This window comes from Papaver somniferum, chromosome 9 (assembly GCF_003573695.1).
Source record: "Papaver somniferum cultivar HN1 chromosome 9, ASM357369v1, whole genome shotgun sequence".
Classification (NCBI taxonomy): Eukaryota; Viridiplantae; Streptophyta; class Magnoliopsida; order Ranunculales; family Papaveraceae; genus Papaver; species Papaver somniferum.
Genome location: NC_039366.1, coordinates 142,184,367 through 142,202,746, shown reverse-complemented (window position 1 = coordinate 142,202,746; position 18,380 = coordinate 142,184,367). Strand labels below are relative to the sequence as shown.

At 34.3% G+C, this 18,380-nt stretch overlaps 1 protein-coding gene across 1 annotated transcript; it reads right to left on the bottom strand.

The window, feature by feature from the left end:
• Nucleotides 1-13,213: 13,213 nt before the first annotated feature.
• Nucleotides 13,214-15,260, bottom strand: LOC113310186 (copper transport protein ATX1-like). Its single transcript, XM_026558775.1, has 3 exons — nucleotides 15,094-15,260; nucleotides 14,417-14,492; nucleotides 13,214-13,590 (listed from the first exon to the last, which is right to left on the bottom strand). The coding sequence occupies exons 1-3, from the start codon at nucleotides 15,100-15,102 to the stop codon at nucleotides 13,412-13,414; spliced, it is 264 nt and encodes an 87-aa protein (XP_026414560.1). The 5' UTR covers nucleotides 15,103-15,260; the 3' UTR covers nucleotides 13,214-13,411.
• Between the last annotated feature and the right edge of the window lie 3,120 nt (nucleotides 15,261-18,380).

Below are 18,380 nucleotides of genomic sequence, written 5' to 3'. Positions count from 1 at the left end.
GTAATCATAATAATGGCTATTCCAAACTCTAGTTATTCTTCTAAACAAAACAAAAAACAAGATTTACTAGATGTTAAGACCTTTGAAGAATTCTTTATAGTCCCCGAACTCCTTGTCGTCAACAGTCATTGGGACATAAGGTTCATGAAGATATGAGTCAATATCAATAAACCTTCTTGACTGATATCGAACCAGGGCCATCTGAATCTCATGAGTCTTAAACACAAAAGCCTTTATTTGTTGAATATCATTTTGCGTCTCCTTCAACACTTCAAGAACATCAGAAAACTTCTGAGAATTTGAAGGAACGGCTTTTGGCTTCCTCACATTCCTTCTTTTTCTTTTCAAAGTTGGAGGCAACAGAGATTTCTCTTTTCCTTCATGATTGATGGTTTGACAACCATATCAACATCTTTTCCATCAGAAGACATAATGCTTGGAGTATCCACAAATGTATGGATTTGTGAGAGTAATCACAATCTCAATAAGTAGTCTTAAGATAAAAGAAGTTTTAGGAAAGGAAACGGGAATGTAGGGTTAACCTTTAATTGATTCGTGCACGCACAATTCTGAATCCTAAAGAGAGTTGAATTGTCGAGAGTGACCCTCCTTTATTGATAGACAGGGAATCTAGAAAATCAAAACTAAGAAAATAAGAAACCAAAATTTTCCTAAATCCTGAGAGGTACACAATCTTGTCTCTTTTGATCAGGCACATGAGACAATATTTACAAATAAACACAATCAAGTTGTGTTGCGGTGAACAACAATTTGTCCACCATGTTTCTCTTGAGAGGAATCCACAGACCTCTGTCTATCAAAAAGATTTGACCATATTTTCTTCTCTAATGGTCTTGTTTTGTCTTTGAAAACTAACTTCTTAGACGAAGATAAAATATTACATACCTCAGCAGTCTTCTGCGCGAGTTTAAGCTTGTTTGCTAATCGATTTGCTCTTCGTTGAAGTTTGTTGACATGTCTCAATTTGTGTTTATACTTGTAACACTTTGATAGTTCATGACCCTTGAGTGAACAATATGAGAACGTCAATCTTAAATATAATTCAGGCATCTGAGATGTGCAAGCAGCTAGACACATAGTGGAACCTGAAACATCATACATAGAGTTTCCAAAGAAGGGGTCAATTTTATCTTCCAGATTAGTTGGGTTTTCTTCTGAAATAATATCAAGATTGATGTGTGTATTGCTACAATTATCAAACTCAATATTTTCACAATGAAGTGCAACGCTCGATTTTTCGTCTTCATAAGAATCATAGCTGTCAGACATTTCATCAAGAGTTGCAGCAAGACCTTTGTTCCCAGTGTAGTTCTTTCGATTTGGACACTCATTTGCAAAATGACCAAAACCTTTACACTTAAAGCACTGAGGCATATCCTCGTCATCAGTTTCATCAATATCCTTATTTTTAGGAGGAACACGATTATAAGGTTTATCTGATGACTTGGATTTATCTCTGGAAAACCGTTTATTTCTCTTCAAAAGAAGATCCCTAAAATGTCTTGTGATCAACGAGACCGACTTGTCAAGATCTTCATCTGATTAATCAACCTCAGAAAGATTATCTTCAGAGATATAAACACTTTTACTTTTATCAAGTAATTTAGTGTTTTTTAGTGCTTTGAAAGCAACATCCTTACTAGCCTTGGACGTATGATCATAATCAAAGATCTTTAGCTTTCCAACCAAAGTATTTATGGAAAGGGTTGCGAGATTATTTCCTTCAACGATGGCATGCTTCTTAGAATCGTATCTAGATGGCAGCGATCTGAAAATTTTCATCACAATGTCCTTTTCAGGAATAGTCTTACCCAATGCAAAAGATACATTAACAATTCCAGACACTTTGTGATTAAAATCATCAAACTTTTCTTCATCTTCCATACGAAGGTTTTCCCAATCAAAACTAAGTTTTTGAAGCCTAGCTTCTTTCTCATTGGTATTTCCTTCAAATATGGTTTCTAAGATATCGCAGGCTTCCTTAGACTTTGTGCACATGGTCACATGGTGCTGAAGGTCTAGGGTAATGGCATGTATGATAACATTTAAGTCGTCAGAATTATGCTTTGCAGCAAGAATTTCTTCTGACTATATCTATCTATATCCTTCGGTATAGATACATCGCCTTCTGTATTAACCGGAGGATCATAGCCATTAACAACAAGTACCATTGTTTAAAAATCACGAGCTTGAAGAAAAGCACGCATAAAATTTTTCCACCACAAGTAGTTTGAGCCATCGAAGACTGGTGGTACGTTTATGGAGATAGAATTCCTGTCCATAGAGTCAGATCGCTACAAACACAGACTTATAAGGTCTTTAATGTGTTCGCCTGCTCTGATACCAATTGAAAATACGGGGGGTACAACGACCACTCCCAATATTAAGATTAGCAATCTGTATGGACTAACTCTAATATACTTTCAAGAGAATCAACTAGACTCAATCTTAATAAAGTATATCAAAGAGTTATATCTCTCTTTATCGATTCAATACTTACTCAAGCAAATAGAAATCTGCGAGTCTAATTGAATACAAGAGAAATCACTTGAACGGTACCAAAGACCAATGTTCAAGTATCAATCAATTTCAATCAACAACCAAAGGTTGGATTTCCGAATTGATTGATTCAAATGCACAACCTGTGATATTTCAATAATAAAGATAAACAATATAATGCGGAAAAGAAATAACGCAGACACCAGAAGTTTTGTTAACGAGGAAACCGCAAATGCAGAAAAACCCGGAGACCTAGTCCAGATTGAACACACACTGTATTAAGCCGCCATAGACACTAACCTACTAAAAACTAACTTCGGTCTGGACTGTAGTTGTACCCCAATCAATCTCACACTGATCCAAGGTACAGTTATGCTCATACGTCTCTGATCCCAGCAGGATGCTACGTACTCGATTCCCTTAGCTGATCTCACCCACAACTAAGAGTTGCTACGACCCAAAGTCGAAGACTTTAATAAAAAAATCTGTATCACACAGAAAAGTCTACGGTAATAGATAAATCTGTCTCCCACAGAAATACCTACGAGTTTTGTTCCGTATTTTGATAAATCAAGGTGAACAGGAACCAATTGATAAACCGGACTTATATTCTCGAAGAACAGCATAAAATTATCAATCACCTCAAAATAATCTTAATCGACGCAGCGAAAGAAGATATCGTGGAATCACTAACGATGAGACGAAGATGTTTGTGATTACTTTTCTATCTTGCCTATCGGAGATATCAATCTCAAGCCAATCGTTACGATTATACTCAATAAGATAGAATAAGCAAGATCAGATCACACAACTACAAGAAAGTAGTATCGGTCTGGCTTCACAATCCCAATGAAGTCTTCAAGTCGTTAACCTAAAGGGTCTCGGTAGAAACCTAAGGTTAAAGGAGAATCAACTCTAGCTTATACGACTAGTATCACACAGGAGGTGTGGGGACTAGGTTTCCCAGTTGCTAGAGTTATCCTTTATATAGTCTTTCAAATCAGGGTTTGCAATCAATGTTAGCTTAGTAACAAAGCATTCAATATTCACCGTTAGATGAAAACCTTATTAGATTCAAGCTAATATCTTTCAACTGTTAGATCAAAAACTTAGCTTGTTACACACAAATGAAATGCATGTTTTAGGTTTGTTTAATCGTACCAAACATGTACATTTGTTGGTTCAACAGTAGTAACCAAATGGTTAGCCATATGAGCACTTTCATATCAACCATGTTATTCTTCACCATAACTAGTTCAAATGACTCAAATGAACTAGTTATAGAGTTTTTCAATTGCTTAGATCTTATAGAAGTATACAAGACACAATCGAAGCAAAAACAATTTGATTCACTCGAATTGATTCATGAAATTCATAGCCACGGTTTGCAAACTTGCATTCATTAGTTAATAAGTATAAGTTCACGAATAATCATTTTTAGAATATAACCAACCTAAGTACGCGTACCAGGTATGCGGACTTAAGTACCCAGAGTGAGTTTGTAAATAGTTCACAAACTCCAGCAGATTTTCTCGGGAAGAGAACCTCCGGCAGTACGCGGACTGGGTTCGCGGACTCTGTTCCGTTTTCCTAAGCAGCAAAGTACACAGATTTTGGTTCAAGGAATAAGGACTTATACATGTATGTGTTACCACATAATGCTTATATCCAACATTGGTTATATAATCTAAACTCTCATTTCAAACATTGAAACATTCTTAGAGGACGTTATATAGTTGTTATTCACAAACTATTTTTCGTCAAAGCAATTTTCAGGTGATTGAAACATAGCATGACTTTCTTCACTAGATAAAGATGAAATTGGCCAAAGTGAAAGCTTACCAACACATATTTCAAGAAATAGATAAGCGAGATAAACTCGGCTCGAAATAGCAAATGTGTTTAATCAAAGTCTATATAGCAAAACGACTTTTGTCTCAAGATAGGAGATAGAGTAGATATACTTTTGAGTGATAGATAAGTTCAAGTTTCCACATACCTTTTAGTCGATGAAGTTCCACCAGTTCCTTGAGTAGTTCTTCATCTTGTATGATGATCGCCATGGAGTTCTTGAGCTCAACTACACTTTTTATCCTAGTCCGAGACTTAGCTATAGTAGACTAGAAATCAAGACTTATAGTTTTGATCACTAACATTGACAAGCATGCTTGAGATCGCAACGCATGCGAGTTCGACCGAGCAGTGCTCTAACAGAGTCATCTAGCTTCCAATTATGCTTGTTCACAAAAAGAAAACTTACAATAACATTTACAACAAGTATAGATTCCATAAAAGAATTCAAACCATTTGAATGGATTAAATACGGTAAATTGTCTCTTAGAATCTTGAGAAGAGTATAATATTTAAGCAAGCAAAAAGGTGATTTACCATAATAAAAACTGGAAAGCAACAAGATCAATTTAAAAGGATGCACATGTCTATATTGAGTTAGCAAACACGGCAAAATATCATTTTCTATTTCAAATCTCATTAGTGCAAACTATAAGAAACACTGTCGTACAGTTCGAAAGTACAAAATTTATGCATTTAGCTAAAAATAAGTGTAACTCAAAAACTCAAAACAATGAAGAGTCATTCAGTCCCTTTGTGTCTGACCCAACAGAAATAGTAAACCAACACATGGAAATTTAACATAAATATTTTAGTGTAAATTTGATGAACGTCCAAAGAACAACAAAGTTTACAAAACCATGATGTAACTAAGCAACAATAGCAAGGCCTTTAGTAGTGCATCTCCATTTTCTTTATGCAAGGTCACTAAGTTAAGTACTGGTGGGTCACATTCATGGCACACTGTTGTCAGTTTAAGCATTTCATTTACAAGGAACCAAATGAGTTAAAGAGACAATGACAAGAGGAAAATAGGTAAGCCAAAAATCAATACACTTTTGATACTAATACACAATCAAAATTAGCTACTTCAGCATCAAGAAAATCGTTAAAAAACAGTTAAACTTGAGATGACATAAAAGGAACAATATTAGGTTTAAAGCGGTTCCAATAGCTTACTGAAACAATGGGTTCAATTAATACATAATCACAATTATTATGATCCGTAAACATGTATATCTCATAAAACAAAACAGTGCCATGCATAAAGCTAAAACCAAAGAGCAAATTTGTTAAGTCATTTTTACAAATAGGTGATAGGTTAGTATAAAAAGAATCCAACTGAAGCCTTGGATAGCCTTTTTTTTTAAGGCAAATCCATCTGCACTTTTAGTAAATACTTTTTTCTTTAAACCAAAGAAATCAAAGGTGAAAAAGACGAAGTAAATTGACTCGCATGTATGCATATGTATGAGTTCCACTTAATTAAATCAATGAGAACAAAACCAACATCAGCGATTGTCTTAACAATTACACAAAGATAAACCAGTGAAAAAATGATGAAACGATCCAAAGAAAATGAACAAGTAACAACAAATGATATCAAAACCAATCAATTAATACGAAAATCAGTTTGCAATAGGAGAAGAAAAACCCCTACCTTTATAGAGGACGAATTCGGCCAAAATCGAAGTGCGGGTTGAGCTCAAACTTGCTTTTGGAAATCAACGATCCTTCTTTTGCTCAAAATGATTTTGAAATGAAATTAGTGGTGGAAGCTAGATCGAGGGAAAGGAAAGATGATAGAATGATAAAGGAAAACAGGAAAATGGTTTTCTCAGAAATCACTTGGTTTATAGACAAAAGTCTCCCTAGCTTAGCTACTCATGTCCATTACGTGGCATTCATGTGTCAATTCCAATAACACCTACTAATTAGGAACAAAATTTTCTCTAAAGGATAACCATTTTGTTAAGAAAACCTAAACTTGGTTTAGAGCACTCTCCACTATTATAAGCATCTGGTACTAGGATCCCACACGCTCACTACACAGTTCTAGCCAAACGGGTTAGGCCCGGATGAAAGCCCAACAAAAATTTTAGCGTCCTTACAGATAGCTTTTCGATCTAATACGATTATCAATCAATTGTCTATCAAAGATAAACAAGATCTAGTCGGATACCAGATGATCAAGTTTGTGCATGAAGTTTATTAACAAAGATGCGAAACCAATAAGAAATCTTTTTGTCTTCGAATCTTCAATGTATTCTTTTGTACCTGCACAACCAAACTTAATTCCTACTTATGACCGCTCATGCATAGAACAGAGTTTGTTAACAATGTACGATCACAAGTCAATGTCAGACCTAAAAACAGATCTGAACAATCGTTAATCCCTTGATCTAGTTTTACTTTCCCACAACTATTCGTGATCTTGACGAAACCTTTCACATTCAGCAGTATTTGATTTTAAACTTACCTGAAGTTTCTTTATTATCTCACTAGAGATATTTAGGCGATTTTTTAAAGTAAGCAATTGCTCACTAGAGATGGATACTACTGCATCCACATGACTCGCATCATCCCTAGAAGGGTTTTTGTTTGACTCATCGGACAAGTCTATATGACTTAGTTTTAAATCATCATGAGATCATTTAGACTCATTCGAGACAATATCAGAAGAACATTTTGAACTTGATTCAGATGAAGAAGAACCATTATCATTGTTTGTAACTTCTGATTGTGAGAGTGGTTTAACAAACTCTTGTGATACGTTAACTGAGTCTTTCATTAATTTTCGATTTCCTTTCATCTTAATTTGACTCATGTCTTATAGGTTGGATCACGCAAAACACAAATTGTTAGATCTTCTCGTGTTTGACTGCTCTGATACCAATTGAAATGACGAGGGTACCCAAGTACACCACAACCTTTTCGTTTCAACCTAAAGTCTGATACCAAGTGTGATTGTCTATAGACAGAGTCGAGACAATACGACAACAAGGTATACACTTGATAATAGTTACAGTATGAAACCGATTACTATAGGAGCACATCAAGTGTCTTGGATTAACATACAAGTGTATTTACTTTTAATTATAATAAAACAATTATAATAGTGGAAAGTAAAACTAAATCACATAGAAATATTTTGATAACGAGGAAACCGCAAATGCAGAAAAACCCCTGGACCTAGTCCAGTTTTGAATACTCTCAGAATTATGCCGCTATACAAAGAACAAAGCCAAATTCATATAGTTGAGACCAAGTAATATACCCCTGGTTACTTAGTTCCTTCAGTATCCCCGCTTCTACAACTGTCTGGCCAAGGCACGTGAATCCCAAGACAGAAATCACCATCTTGAGTTGCTTTGCCAATGTAAAGTCTTAAGCACTCTACACCTTTTGATCATCTTCTAAATAGTAAAGGAACAAAGTTGTTTGGTAACTACTCCAATAATCTTTTAAGAAAATATATGTTGAGTTTTGACAAAGGATCTTTCGTTTAAACAAGTAAACTCCTTTGTCGGGTTAGATCAATGAAGATCTGAAATAATCAGATCTAGATTCACAACTATCAGATTCGAATACCGAGGAATATAACCAAATGATAGTTGCCAATCTAAACAAATATTTGATCAAATCTATCAAAGATAAATTAGATCTTAGTCGGATCCTAGCCGATCAAGATACGTACAAAAATATCACAAGATGCAAAAACCAATCAGAAAAATCTTATTGTCTTCAAATCTTTAATTGCCTTCAATTGTACCTGCACACAAAAACTTGATTCCACTTATGATCAATCAAGCAAGAAACGGAGATTGTTAACAATGGATGATCACAAGTTTTCTTCAAATCTAAAAACATTTCTGAAGATCCCGTCAAAACTTTCTAGTTTGAGTGACCTTATGTTGGAAGAGAATGCTCTCAAGAATAATCAAACTAGGTGCAGTCAAAGTTTCAACAACCATTATTCATTCAAATCAATAATCGAAAACTAAAGTATAAATGCAATTATCTAGTTTCCCACCAACGGTACTCGTAGAGCTTCATGATCCCACAGAAGTCTTTAAACCGGCGGACCTAAGATATTTCGCCTAACTAGGGTATTTTCCTTTCCTTATAGTCGCCTCCACCTGAAACAACACGAATGATAGCATAGTTTGCAAGAAATGAAAGCTCAAATATTTGTAGACCAAGGTTGTTTGGACAACAAGGAAATTCCAAAACCGAAAGATTCTCAAGATATGCAATATGTACCTAATTTATGTTTTCATATTTCCAACTAATATCCAACTTGTAATTCCGAAATCTCTCTTTTGAAAATATCTAATATTAGTCTAGCACTCAACTAATATAGTTTTTCAAGATATATGTTTCGATTGCTGGAAAATCAAAAACATATAATTCGAAAATCTTAATTAAAAGATTCTCAATATTTCGTCTGGGATCACCTTGAGTATCATGCAATATCTTTGAACAATTAGAGATAATAATTATGTACATGTTCAAATTATATCGTCACCTAGAACTTTCCTATTTAACAAACCCTAATTACAAACTCACACAAAACCGTAAGTAATATGTGAATGTTGAAAATCGATTTTTCTCTTGGGACCGGTTCTACCATGACTCCTAACATTGATTAATATTGTTTCTACCAAGTTTCTAAATATAGGTAGGGATCGGTTCTACCAAGACTCCCAACAAAATATAAGATCGGTTTTACCAAGACTCTCAATAGAGGTAGTGACCGGTTCTACCAATACTCCCAACAAAATCTAGGATCAGTTCTACCATGTATCCCAACATAGGTAAGGTTCGCTTCTACCTTGTCTCTCAACAGAAATTAAGATCGTTTCTACCTGAATTCCCACCTTTGGTTCGAATTGGTCATCCAATAGATCTTCATAGAAAACCGGACCAAAACACCTATTGATGTACTTTCGATTACTTTAAACATATGTAATGAAACATAGTATCCTATGATGAATTCACACCTATATCCAATACACAATCAAGTAACAAGTTACATAGATTATGTGAATGTCGCATTTACAAAGTTTAAAAGATAAACGTTATACTCCGTAATCAAATATTCTTCCTTGACACTTTGATGATACTAATACGACTTGAAAGTAAAGATAGGGACGGAAACAAGTCAACTCAGTATCACTAACCTCAAGTGGAAGGATGATGTCTTCATTATAGTCAATACGTCTTCATGTTCTTCAGGTCTTCAAGGTAATACTTGTATGTCTCAACATTCCTAGACTTTCTAGTATAACCTAAATGAAGTTGACTCTAGTAATCTTAATCAAGCGACTCTAATTGAGTTTTGATACTGGAATATGACAGCCAAACTTGGCATACCAACGCTTGGTGGGTTCAATAGACCAATGCTCTAACATTCTTTTTAGCCGTGGGTGATTCCAATGTATACTTCTTCCAGAAAAACTTATTTTACTCAAACACTCCATTTCAACGATATGTGCATTCCCAATAATAACTTTCACTTAAGGACCAACGTACTCAGTATTTTGTGAGTCGTAAAAATTGATCTAGAATTAGAAATTTGGGTGAAAATGGAAAATCCTTAAATATGAAAATGAGAAACATAGTAAACATAATTCCTCGTGTCGATTGGGATTTGTTTTTACTCTTCAATTTTTCATACTTTTGAAACAACACTTTATGAAGATTCTCACAGCTATGAAACACGGATACTTCAACAATGATGACCTATCCTTATCGGATACTCTATCTGAGGTATCCCTTTTTTAGATTTACGAAAATGGTAGGAGATAATTGGGGATACTTTTTAGATATTTTAAGAAGGGATACTTTCTTCAGTTTGATATATATATATATACACACGATTTACATATTTTAAAATCTCGTCATGTTTTTGTTCTCAATATAATATAGATATTTGTATTGATCATATAATTCTTTAAACTACTAGACATAGTGATTACTTATTAATTATAAAGAGACGTGAAAATAAAAAATATAAGTCTGAAAAGCAAAAATTATATGAAGAAAAATAAATGTGGGATGTTAGTGGAGATTCATTTGATCCCTTGATTGTATGGGAGTACCGAAGTTGTAATATTTTTTCGAAGTTACAAAATTTTCACTTGAAGAGCTAGAACTAGAAGCATTAATGCTTATTAATAAATATAATATAATGATAATTTCGGAAGGTGCATTGACTTAGACAATTTTTCGTGTTCCAAATAATATTTATGATTTTTTTTATTTTTATTTTTTTATAATTTTTATCTCAGATATTTTTTTTATTAAATTGGATTAAAATATTTTTGATCAACAGATGTATACCACCGTATCCCATACCCCTACTTTCTAAGATTTGACGAAACCACGTATTTATGTCGGTGCTTCATTAGGGTATAAGTGGCATCCACAAAAGAGTGGTGAATAACACCCATGTAGGGGCGGGCAACCAACACCTAAGCCTATATATGCACGAGGAAACTACAGCACTAAAGCGAATAAGAGATTTTTAGGAGCGGGAGGCTTCAAACCTCTAACCTCAACTATGAGAGTTAGTCTGCCTTGCGGCTTGACTAACCCAAATTATTTAATTTCTTCTAACATTATGAGTTTAATTATTTTTTTAATGAATATCAATGTTTTTGGTTACGAAACATTGATAATTAAGTTTAAGTAAAAAAAAGTGCTCGATAACACACATGCGCATCAAAAACGTTATAAGCAATTAAAATTAATTAAAAAAAAACAGCTTTAGACTAGTACCTTTCCTTTTATCTATATGAGTTTTTGTATAAATAAGAACAATGCAGTCCATTTTAATATCAAACTGTTGAGATACCAAATAAAAGGAGCAAAGGAGGGTGATGGTAAACATGTTGGAAGCTATGAGCCCCTTGTTAAATGCCATAGTACCCAGCAAAGAAGAAAACATGTGAATGGCGGTTTTAACATAGTTTGTTTCCTCCTTTATAGAGAAATTTTGAAAACTAAATTAAAATGATAGCAAATGCGCGAACCACCTCAAAATTATTGTCGATACCTAGGGAGATGTCTATTGCAAGTTTCAAAACCAGAATTTTTAAAGCTAGTTGGGAGGTTTTACGCAAATCTATAAAAAAAAATTGAAAAATGTTATTCTACGAAGTGAACAACAACCAGAGACTAAAAACTTTATATGAAAAATATGTAAATACTTCCCACACTTAAACTTTACATTGTCCTCAATGTAATTGACTCATCCAAAGTAGAATTCAAGGTGGGAAATTCCTGAAATGATATGAAAGACTAATTTTTTTAAAAAAAAAAAATGGATAGAAATACAAAACCAATGAGTTGTCTCTCATTCAAAGCTTAGTTTAACGTCCTCAGTCTGACCTTTTGGTTGTCACCCCTACACCAACAATCCGAAAACCTGAGGATCAATCCAAATAACAATCTGCAATTCGAATAACAACTTCACAAAATTATTAGCATAAGATAAAACTATAGAGGGAAGTTACCCTCATACATAGTTCTTTTTACACTTGGAAGTGTATAAAGAACATATAATTCAGGAACTTCAATGGGTTCCTCCTCGGTAACCTTCACATTATTAGAATCAAGCATCTTTAATGGTAGATACTAAGAAGCAAAATAATCCATTAAAATTTTGGAAGCACGCAACTCCAATCCTAAGTGAGGTAATTGGGTTAACAACTCTTTTAGAAAATTATGCAAATGATTATAAAAACCTTTCATTATCTCTTGTAGTACGGGATCCTCATTTTTCTTGAAGAACTCCAATGAATTATTTAGCTCATATACATTGTGGTCCTTTATCAAACTTTTCAACCAGTCTTCATCAGTTTCTACCATAAGCAAAATTTCGGCATCGACATTATCATTATAATCCTTGACAAGCTTAATTGGGTTACCCACGATATTACTCAATTCAGTTTTATTCTCAAATAAAGGTCTTGTATACTCATCGTCATCAATATCATACTCCCCTTCTGATCTTCATCGACCTTATATTCTTTAGTAACAAAATATCATTTGACTTCCATACATATAGTCCTACTAATTTCTTGGAGAGTTTCTTCGAGCGCCCCATCATATTCGAGTTGATGTAATTTTTTCCGAGAGCGCCCCGTCATATTCCAGTTGATGTAATTTTTTTGAGAGAATTTCTTCCAGGTCCAATGAGTTAGCCCGAATCGGCATGCCAACTTTGAAACCTTAAAATCCAAGATTTTTGTATGGAAAAGTGTAACTTCTGGCATGATCGATGATGTAGTGAACCATTCCGTCATTGGAGCAAAAACATACAGAAAATCTGTGCCGATAGTTCTTTTTGTATCCACTTTGTATCCTCGTCTCTTCGAAAATTAAGAACTCATGGATTTGAAATAGTAGACTTTAGTCTTTGGTCCTTCGGTCATTAGTAGTACTTCTTTTGGTTGTTTTCCCGACAAAGGCTACAAAGTAGAAAACAAACGTAATAACAAGTACTATGCAAAAATAGTAGCTAGTATAAGACATTCAAAACATGTAAAACTTATTACGCATTAGCAGCACTGGGACGGTACAGCCCGAAGCAAATTACTACCCATTAGCAGCATTGCGAAGTTAAAGCTAAAGCTAAAGCTAAAGCGAAAAAAGATTAAATAAAGAAAATAAAAATTGTTTATGTTGTGTCTAGATTTTATTGAATTTAGCGAGACAAAACCAGTGGTCCAGGGTATACAGCATAAAAATGTCTCGAACCAAAGAAAAATTAACATCCAAGGAATCTGTCTTACCACCGATTCTATAAATTGTATTCTACTATATCTAAAAATCATTTTGTAGAATGAATACTTAAACCCAAATCATTAACATAAAACCCAATTTATCAACATAAATAGTGAAGTATTACATTAGAATACCATTCTAAAGTGACAAGTTATATCATATATAGCAAGAAGCAAAATAAGTTGGTTTAGGAGAATCAAGTTGGTGCCCACTAAGACACCCCCTTTTAAGCACAAAGTAAGGTCCTTCAAGGGGCTGTAGCAACAGCTTCAGTAGCTTCTGGTTCGGCTTTAGCAGGTGCCTCTTCCTCCCAAAAGGCAGTCTTTTTTCCCGTCTTAGCAACTGTCTGAAGAACAACGTCTGGTGCCAAGTTGGTTTTCACTGTCACTTTCTGCTGCTCCATATCAATGTCATACGACTCCACACCTGCAAAATGCACATCAGTATTTAATAACCAACAACACTACCAGCAGTATTTTAACCAGTAAGCCATAGCCACAAATATTCACTTCACAACGCTACCAGCGGTATTTAAACCAGTAAGCCATAGCCACAAATATTCACTTCACACAATAAGGTTAACGATTCCTAGCTTAAGTACAGAATCGAACAATCATCTTGCCTTATGCTACAAACCAAGACATTTTAAATTTAAACTCTTAGATGAACTGCTATGTTTTTCCAGCTCACTTAATTTTTCCAAAACAGGAGAATTTTTCGAAAAACACAGTCCTTAAAAGATACTATCATCTTGTAATTTCGAGATTATCTCGTCACAAAAAAAATAGCCACCGGTCCATCTCCAAGACAAAGAAAATCCTATTCAGAAGGCCGAATAATGTACACGTTATGCAAGTTTTGTACAGACAGATTGTATGGGAAACGTTCTTGCATAATGCCCAATTCAGAATTTCAGGACGAGGGTTTCAGATACTGTAGTTGACATGCACAAAACTACTCCTTCCCTTCGCAATCACATAACAGGCACAAAACCATAGATGCATCTTGATGGTGAAATAAGAAACCTTTGCACCACATGTGTATCAATCGAAAACAACAACAATTCACACACAATAAAAGATAATACCATGGAATCATCTCTGACATGCTTCAGTTTTCTTTATTGAAAAATGCTCTCTCTTCTAAGCCCTATTGTTCCAGAACATTCTTAGTGATATGAAAATTCAGTCCAATTCACATGGAGCACTGTTGTTCATTCTCATAGTCATAGGTGAAGAAATAGAATCAATACCTTGAGTTTTGTCTAGAACTCTTTTCACTGCCCCAGAGCAGCCTCCACATGACATAGCCACCTTAAGTACCACTGTCTGCAAGTGAGAAAATAGAGTGAGTTACGCATTTACACCAAAGTTCTCCACAACTTCAAGATTTCAAGTTTGATCAGTATTAGAGGAGTTTCATATATATGATACTGGCGTGTGAGAGAGAGCTTAACTCCCCATGACTTTAACATGTCTACTTAATAAAGGACCGCGCAGCAAACCAGAGCCATAGAGTATGGATTCTATTGTCCACAGGTCCCAAGCCCTGGATTGCACTGTAGTTCACAACATCACATAACATGACTCATTCTGTTGAGAATCTCTTGTTCTAGTTCTCGTGCTCTCATTGTTTGAAGCTATATGTGTAATTTAATCAAGGCATAAAAATTCCAGATGATTCTTTCAATTTACCGTAATCCAATAGGAAATTAAAAATTATGGGGAGATCAACAAAGTGATCATGAATTAGGTGTGACGTAAATTAAAACTATCAAATTTAGACAAACAAATTAAGAAGATACTAAAGCTAATCCAATAACCATGACCAAATCAGATACCAATCAATTCAATTCACCAAACCCTAACAGATAACTAAAAGCAAACGGAATTTTGAAAAAGAGTGTTGAGCAGAAATCAATAATAATACCTCAGCCATTGCGATCGAGGGAATGAATTAGGTGATAAAAGAGATAGAGATGACGCGATTAATTTGTATATTTTGCTAGCCTCGAGGTTCGGTATTTAAAAGGAGACGAAGATATGACCGGCGAATATATTCTCACCCACTATGTTTGCTTGACAATGACGCAATAACAGGTTGTTACACCAAAAATTCGTTATATTTCTATGAACATAGAAAAAATAAATTAGGGAAATTTTTGCGACATATGCCGGAATTTAGTTTAGAATTTAATTAATAATGATTTTACCTATTTCCCATCCCATCCCTTCTAAATCCCATCCAAATCATACCAATGATTTTCTGTTTAACTCCTCGTATGGTTGGTGAACAAAACTCACCCTAGCTAGCATCTCAACTGACCAGAAGAGAAGCAATTACGATGGCTCCCCTAAATCCCATCCACCATCGTCTTCCTTTTTCCCCTCCCCCTCTAATCTCGATCCATCACTATTATAGTTTGTAACTTTTGCCATACTACCACCGACACCTTATATATATATATATATATATATATATTACCATCACTATTTCTAATGATCTTACTGTAGTTATATACCCAAAACCAGAGGAACGATAAGTTTAATCAAACCGTTATCCATAAATAGATTTTTTAATCTTTATTGGACTTTCATACTGAAGCGATAGAAACAGTGTAAATGAACAGAAATTGAGATGCTAAGGGAATATATAATTTACACGGGCATTTGCTATTTCAATTAAGTTTTCCTTATATTCAATCATCCCCAAATTAATAATTTTAGGTTAATGGATTCTTTTTTCTGTCCGCATTATAATATTTGTACGAAAATATAAATGAGTTTCACAATTCAATCTTTAAATTTGATGAAAAGGGTGATTTAGAAGTTAATTTCCCACTTAATCGATTTGGTGAGGGTTTAGCATATAACTATGGAAAATAATAGAGTGGGTTTTATTTACCCAATTTAAAAAGAGTTATATAAAAATTTATTTGTTTGATTGGGATGGGAATTAGGAAAAATGGGATGAGAAATAGGTAAAACCATAATAAATTAGGGTAATTTTTGAGACATGTCCGAATTTAGTTTAGATTTTCTTTAATTTTTGTGACATATCAGTTGAATGGTATGAATCTGAATGCTTTCTCTGAAATCATTCAGATTTCTCTCTTCCCTCTCTCACTCATTATTCTTCTCCAACAAAACCATCAAAAATAATCCTTTTCTGCTCTAGATCTGAGCAGATTTCTTCATTTTTCTTTGCTTTCTAGGTTATTAGTAGATTAATTTGGTTTTTATTATGTTTTCTACTTATCTACACCATTTTGGTGGTTTTATATACTCTTTTGAGGTTTATCTTCGCTTTAATGGCGATTCTTGGTTATTGGATTGGGTTTTAAGATCAATAGTGATACTCTCCATGCTCTCCAACGACAAAATCTTCATCTTAGTTGTCTCCGGCGACGGAATCTTCATCGGAATCTTCATCATCAACTTATCCGGCGACAGAATCTCCATAGGTGGTCTTTTTGACGACGGAAGCTTCATCACTAGTTATAAGAAATTTGAGCAAATCACTCCTACTTTGGGAGCATTTCTTTCTAAAAAAGACAAACAAACTAAATGGTTGGAATTTAATTCCGAGAAAAACCATCCTTCTTCCGATTTAATCGGATCTTATTCATACTTGTATTTATCTTACTCTGGTAATCTTTCTCTTTCTCTTGTCGGATTTTCTCGGTATTGTACTCTTACGGTGTGTTCTTGTTATTTTGTATTCTCTTATTTTCGATCTTAAACTCATTATAATCTTGAAATCCCATTAATGAAAAGGTTCTTTGTTTATTAAAAAATAAAAATAAAAAATAAATAAAAAATAATGAATGGTACAAATGGATGGTTCTACTATGATACTATCACCAATGTTACATAATTTTGCCACTTTTTGGTCTTTTACATTTCCAAATTTTTTTCTTCGAAAAGGAGGCCACGAGTTGCTCTTATCCATCTCACCTAATTCAAGGAAGGTTTCATCAGCTATCATGAGAGGAGTACAAGGGGTTTTGAAGAAGATGGAGGAACGAATATAAATGTCATTACTTTTGTTTTAGCTAGCTTTAAAACTATCCACGAATGCACAATTTAGACACATTTTATTTGACTTTAGCATGTAGACTATGATTATAGGAGTAGTGGTTTTGTTCTTACCGCTAATTCCAGTTTGTACTCCATTTAAAGCAAGGATTATGGAATGAGTGTTTTTTAACACTCATTCACTATCCAAACCAGTAAGAGAACTCCTTTTAAAACAAGAACTATGGAATGAGTGTTTTTTAACACTCATTCACTGCCCAAACCAGGAGAACTCCTTTTAAAGCAAGAACTATGGAATGAGTGTTTTTTAACACTCATTCAATGCCCAAACCAGTAAGAGACTAGTTGAGTAAGGGACTTTGCGACCATAATGATCAAATTTAATGGTCTAAGCGGCTAAACATTAAACCTTTGTTTAGGTTATTTTAATATTAAAACTTGTAAAGGGTTCACTTTAAAGAGTTTTAAGTTGATAAAACTCTAAAAATATCCACAGGATGCATACTTTTAGCCGCTCCATATATTTTTTTTCCGAAGAGGCTAATTTTCAACCACCTAGTGAAGATTGTCGACTCGTTCAATCCAATGACTGGCTGTATGAGTGATTTTAGGGATAAGTGGAGAGTCCACTACCCATAGTGGCACTAAATTTGCTCAAATCCAACGAGATACATTCATATTGAATGAGAACCCCTCACTCTATAGTTCTTGCTCTTAGGTTTGTCTAAGTTTTTCAATAAAATAAAAATCTCACATAATTTAAAGGAATATTCTAGTGCTGTATTTTTGTTAAATGTCGACAATAATTACTGATATTATGTCACTTGCTAATATTTTAGAACCGTTAATGTAGATAAACTATGAGACGTGGGATGTTCTGAGAAGGATGTGTGTTTGGTCACTGTTTACTTTTATTTATTTTTGATTGTTTTCCTTCTTTCTTTTAATTTTTCTGTTCTGCTGGCTTTTCAAGTTGGGTTGTTCATTTGTTGTACTGGACGTTTCGAGCAGTACAATTGTGGAGTACAGAGTACTTGGATTCGAAGAATCAAAAAATGGATCGTGTGGTAATTATTCCTGCAACCAATTCGATATGATCTACACTTAAAGCAAGAAGCTGTGGATCACACTATATCCAAAAAAACCAAGCACAAATCATTTTTCACATTTGTCGAATGT

Excerpts from the sequence above, each read along its gene's own strand:
- LOC113310186 (XM_026558775.1), bottom strand. Across the intron at positions 13,591-14,416 it reads AGTTCTAGACAAAACTCAAG|GTGTGGAGTCGTATGACATT; the intron begins GTATTGATTCTA and ends TGCATTTTGCAG.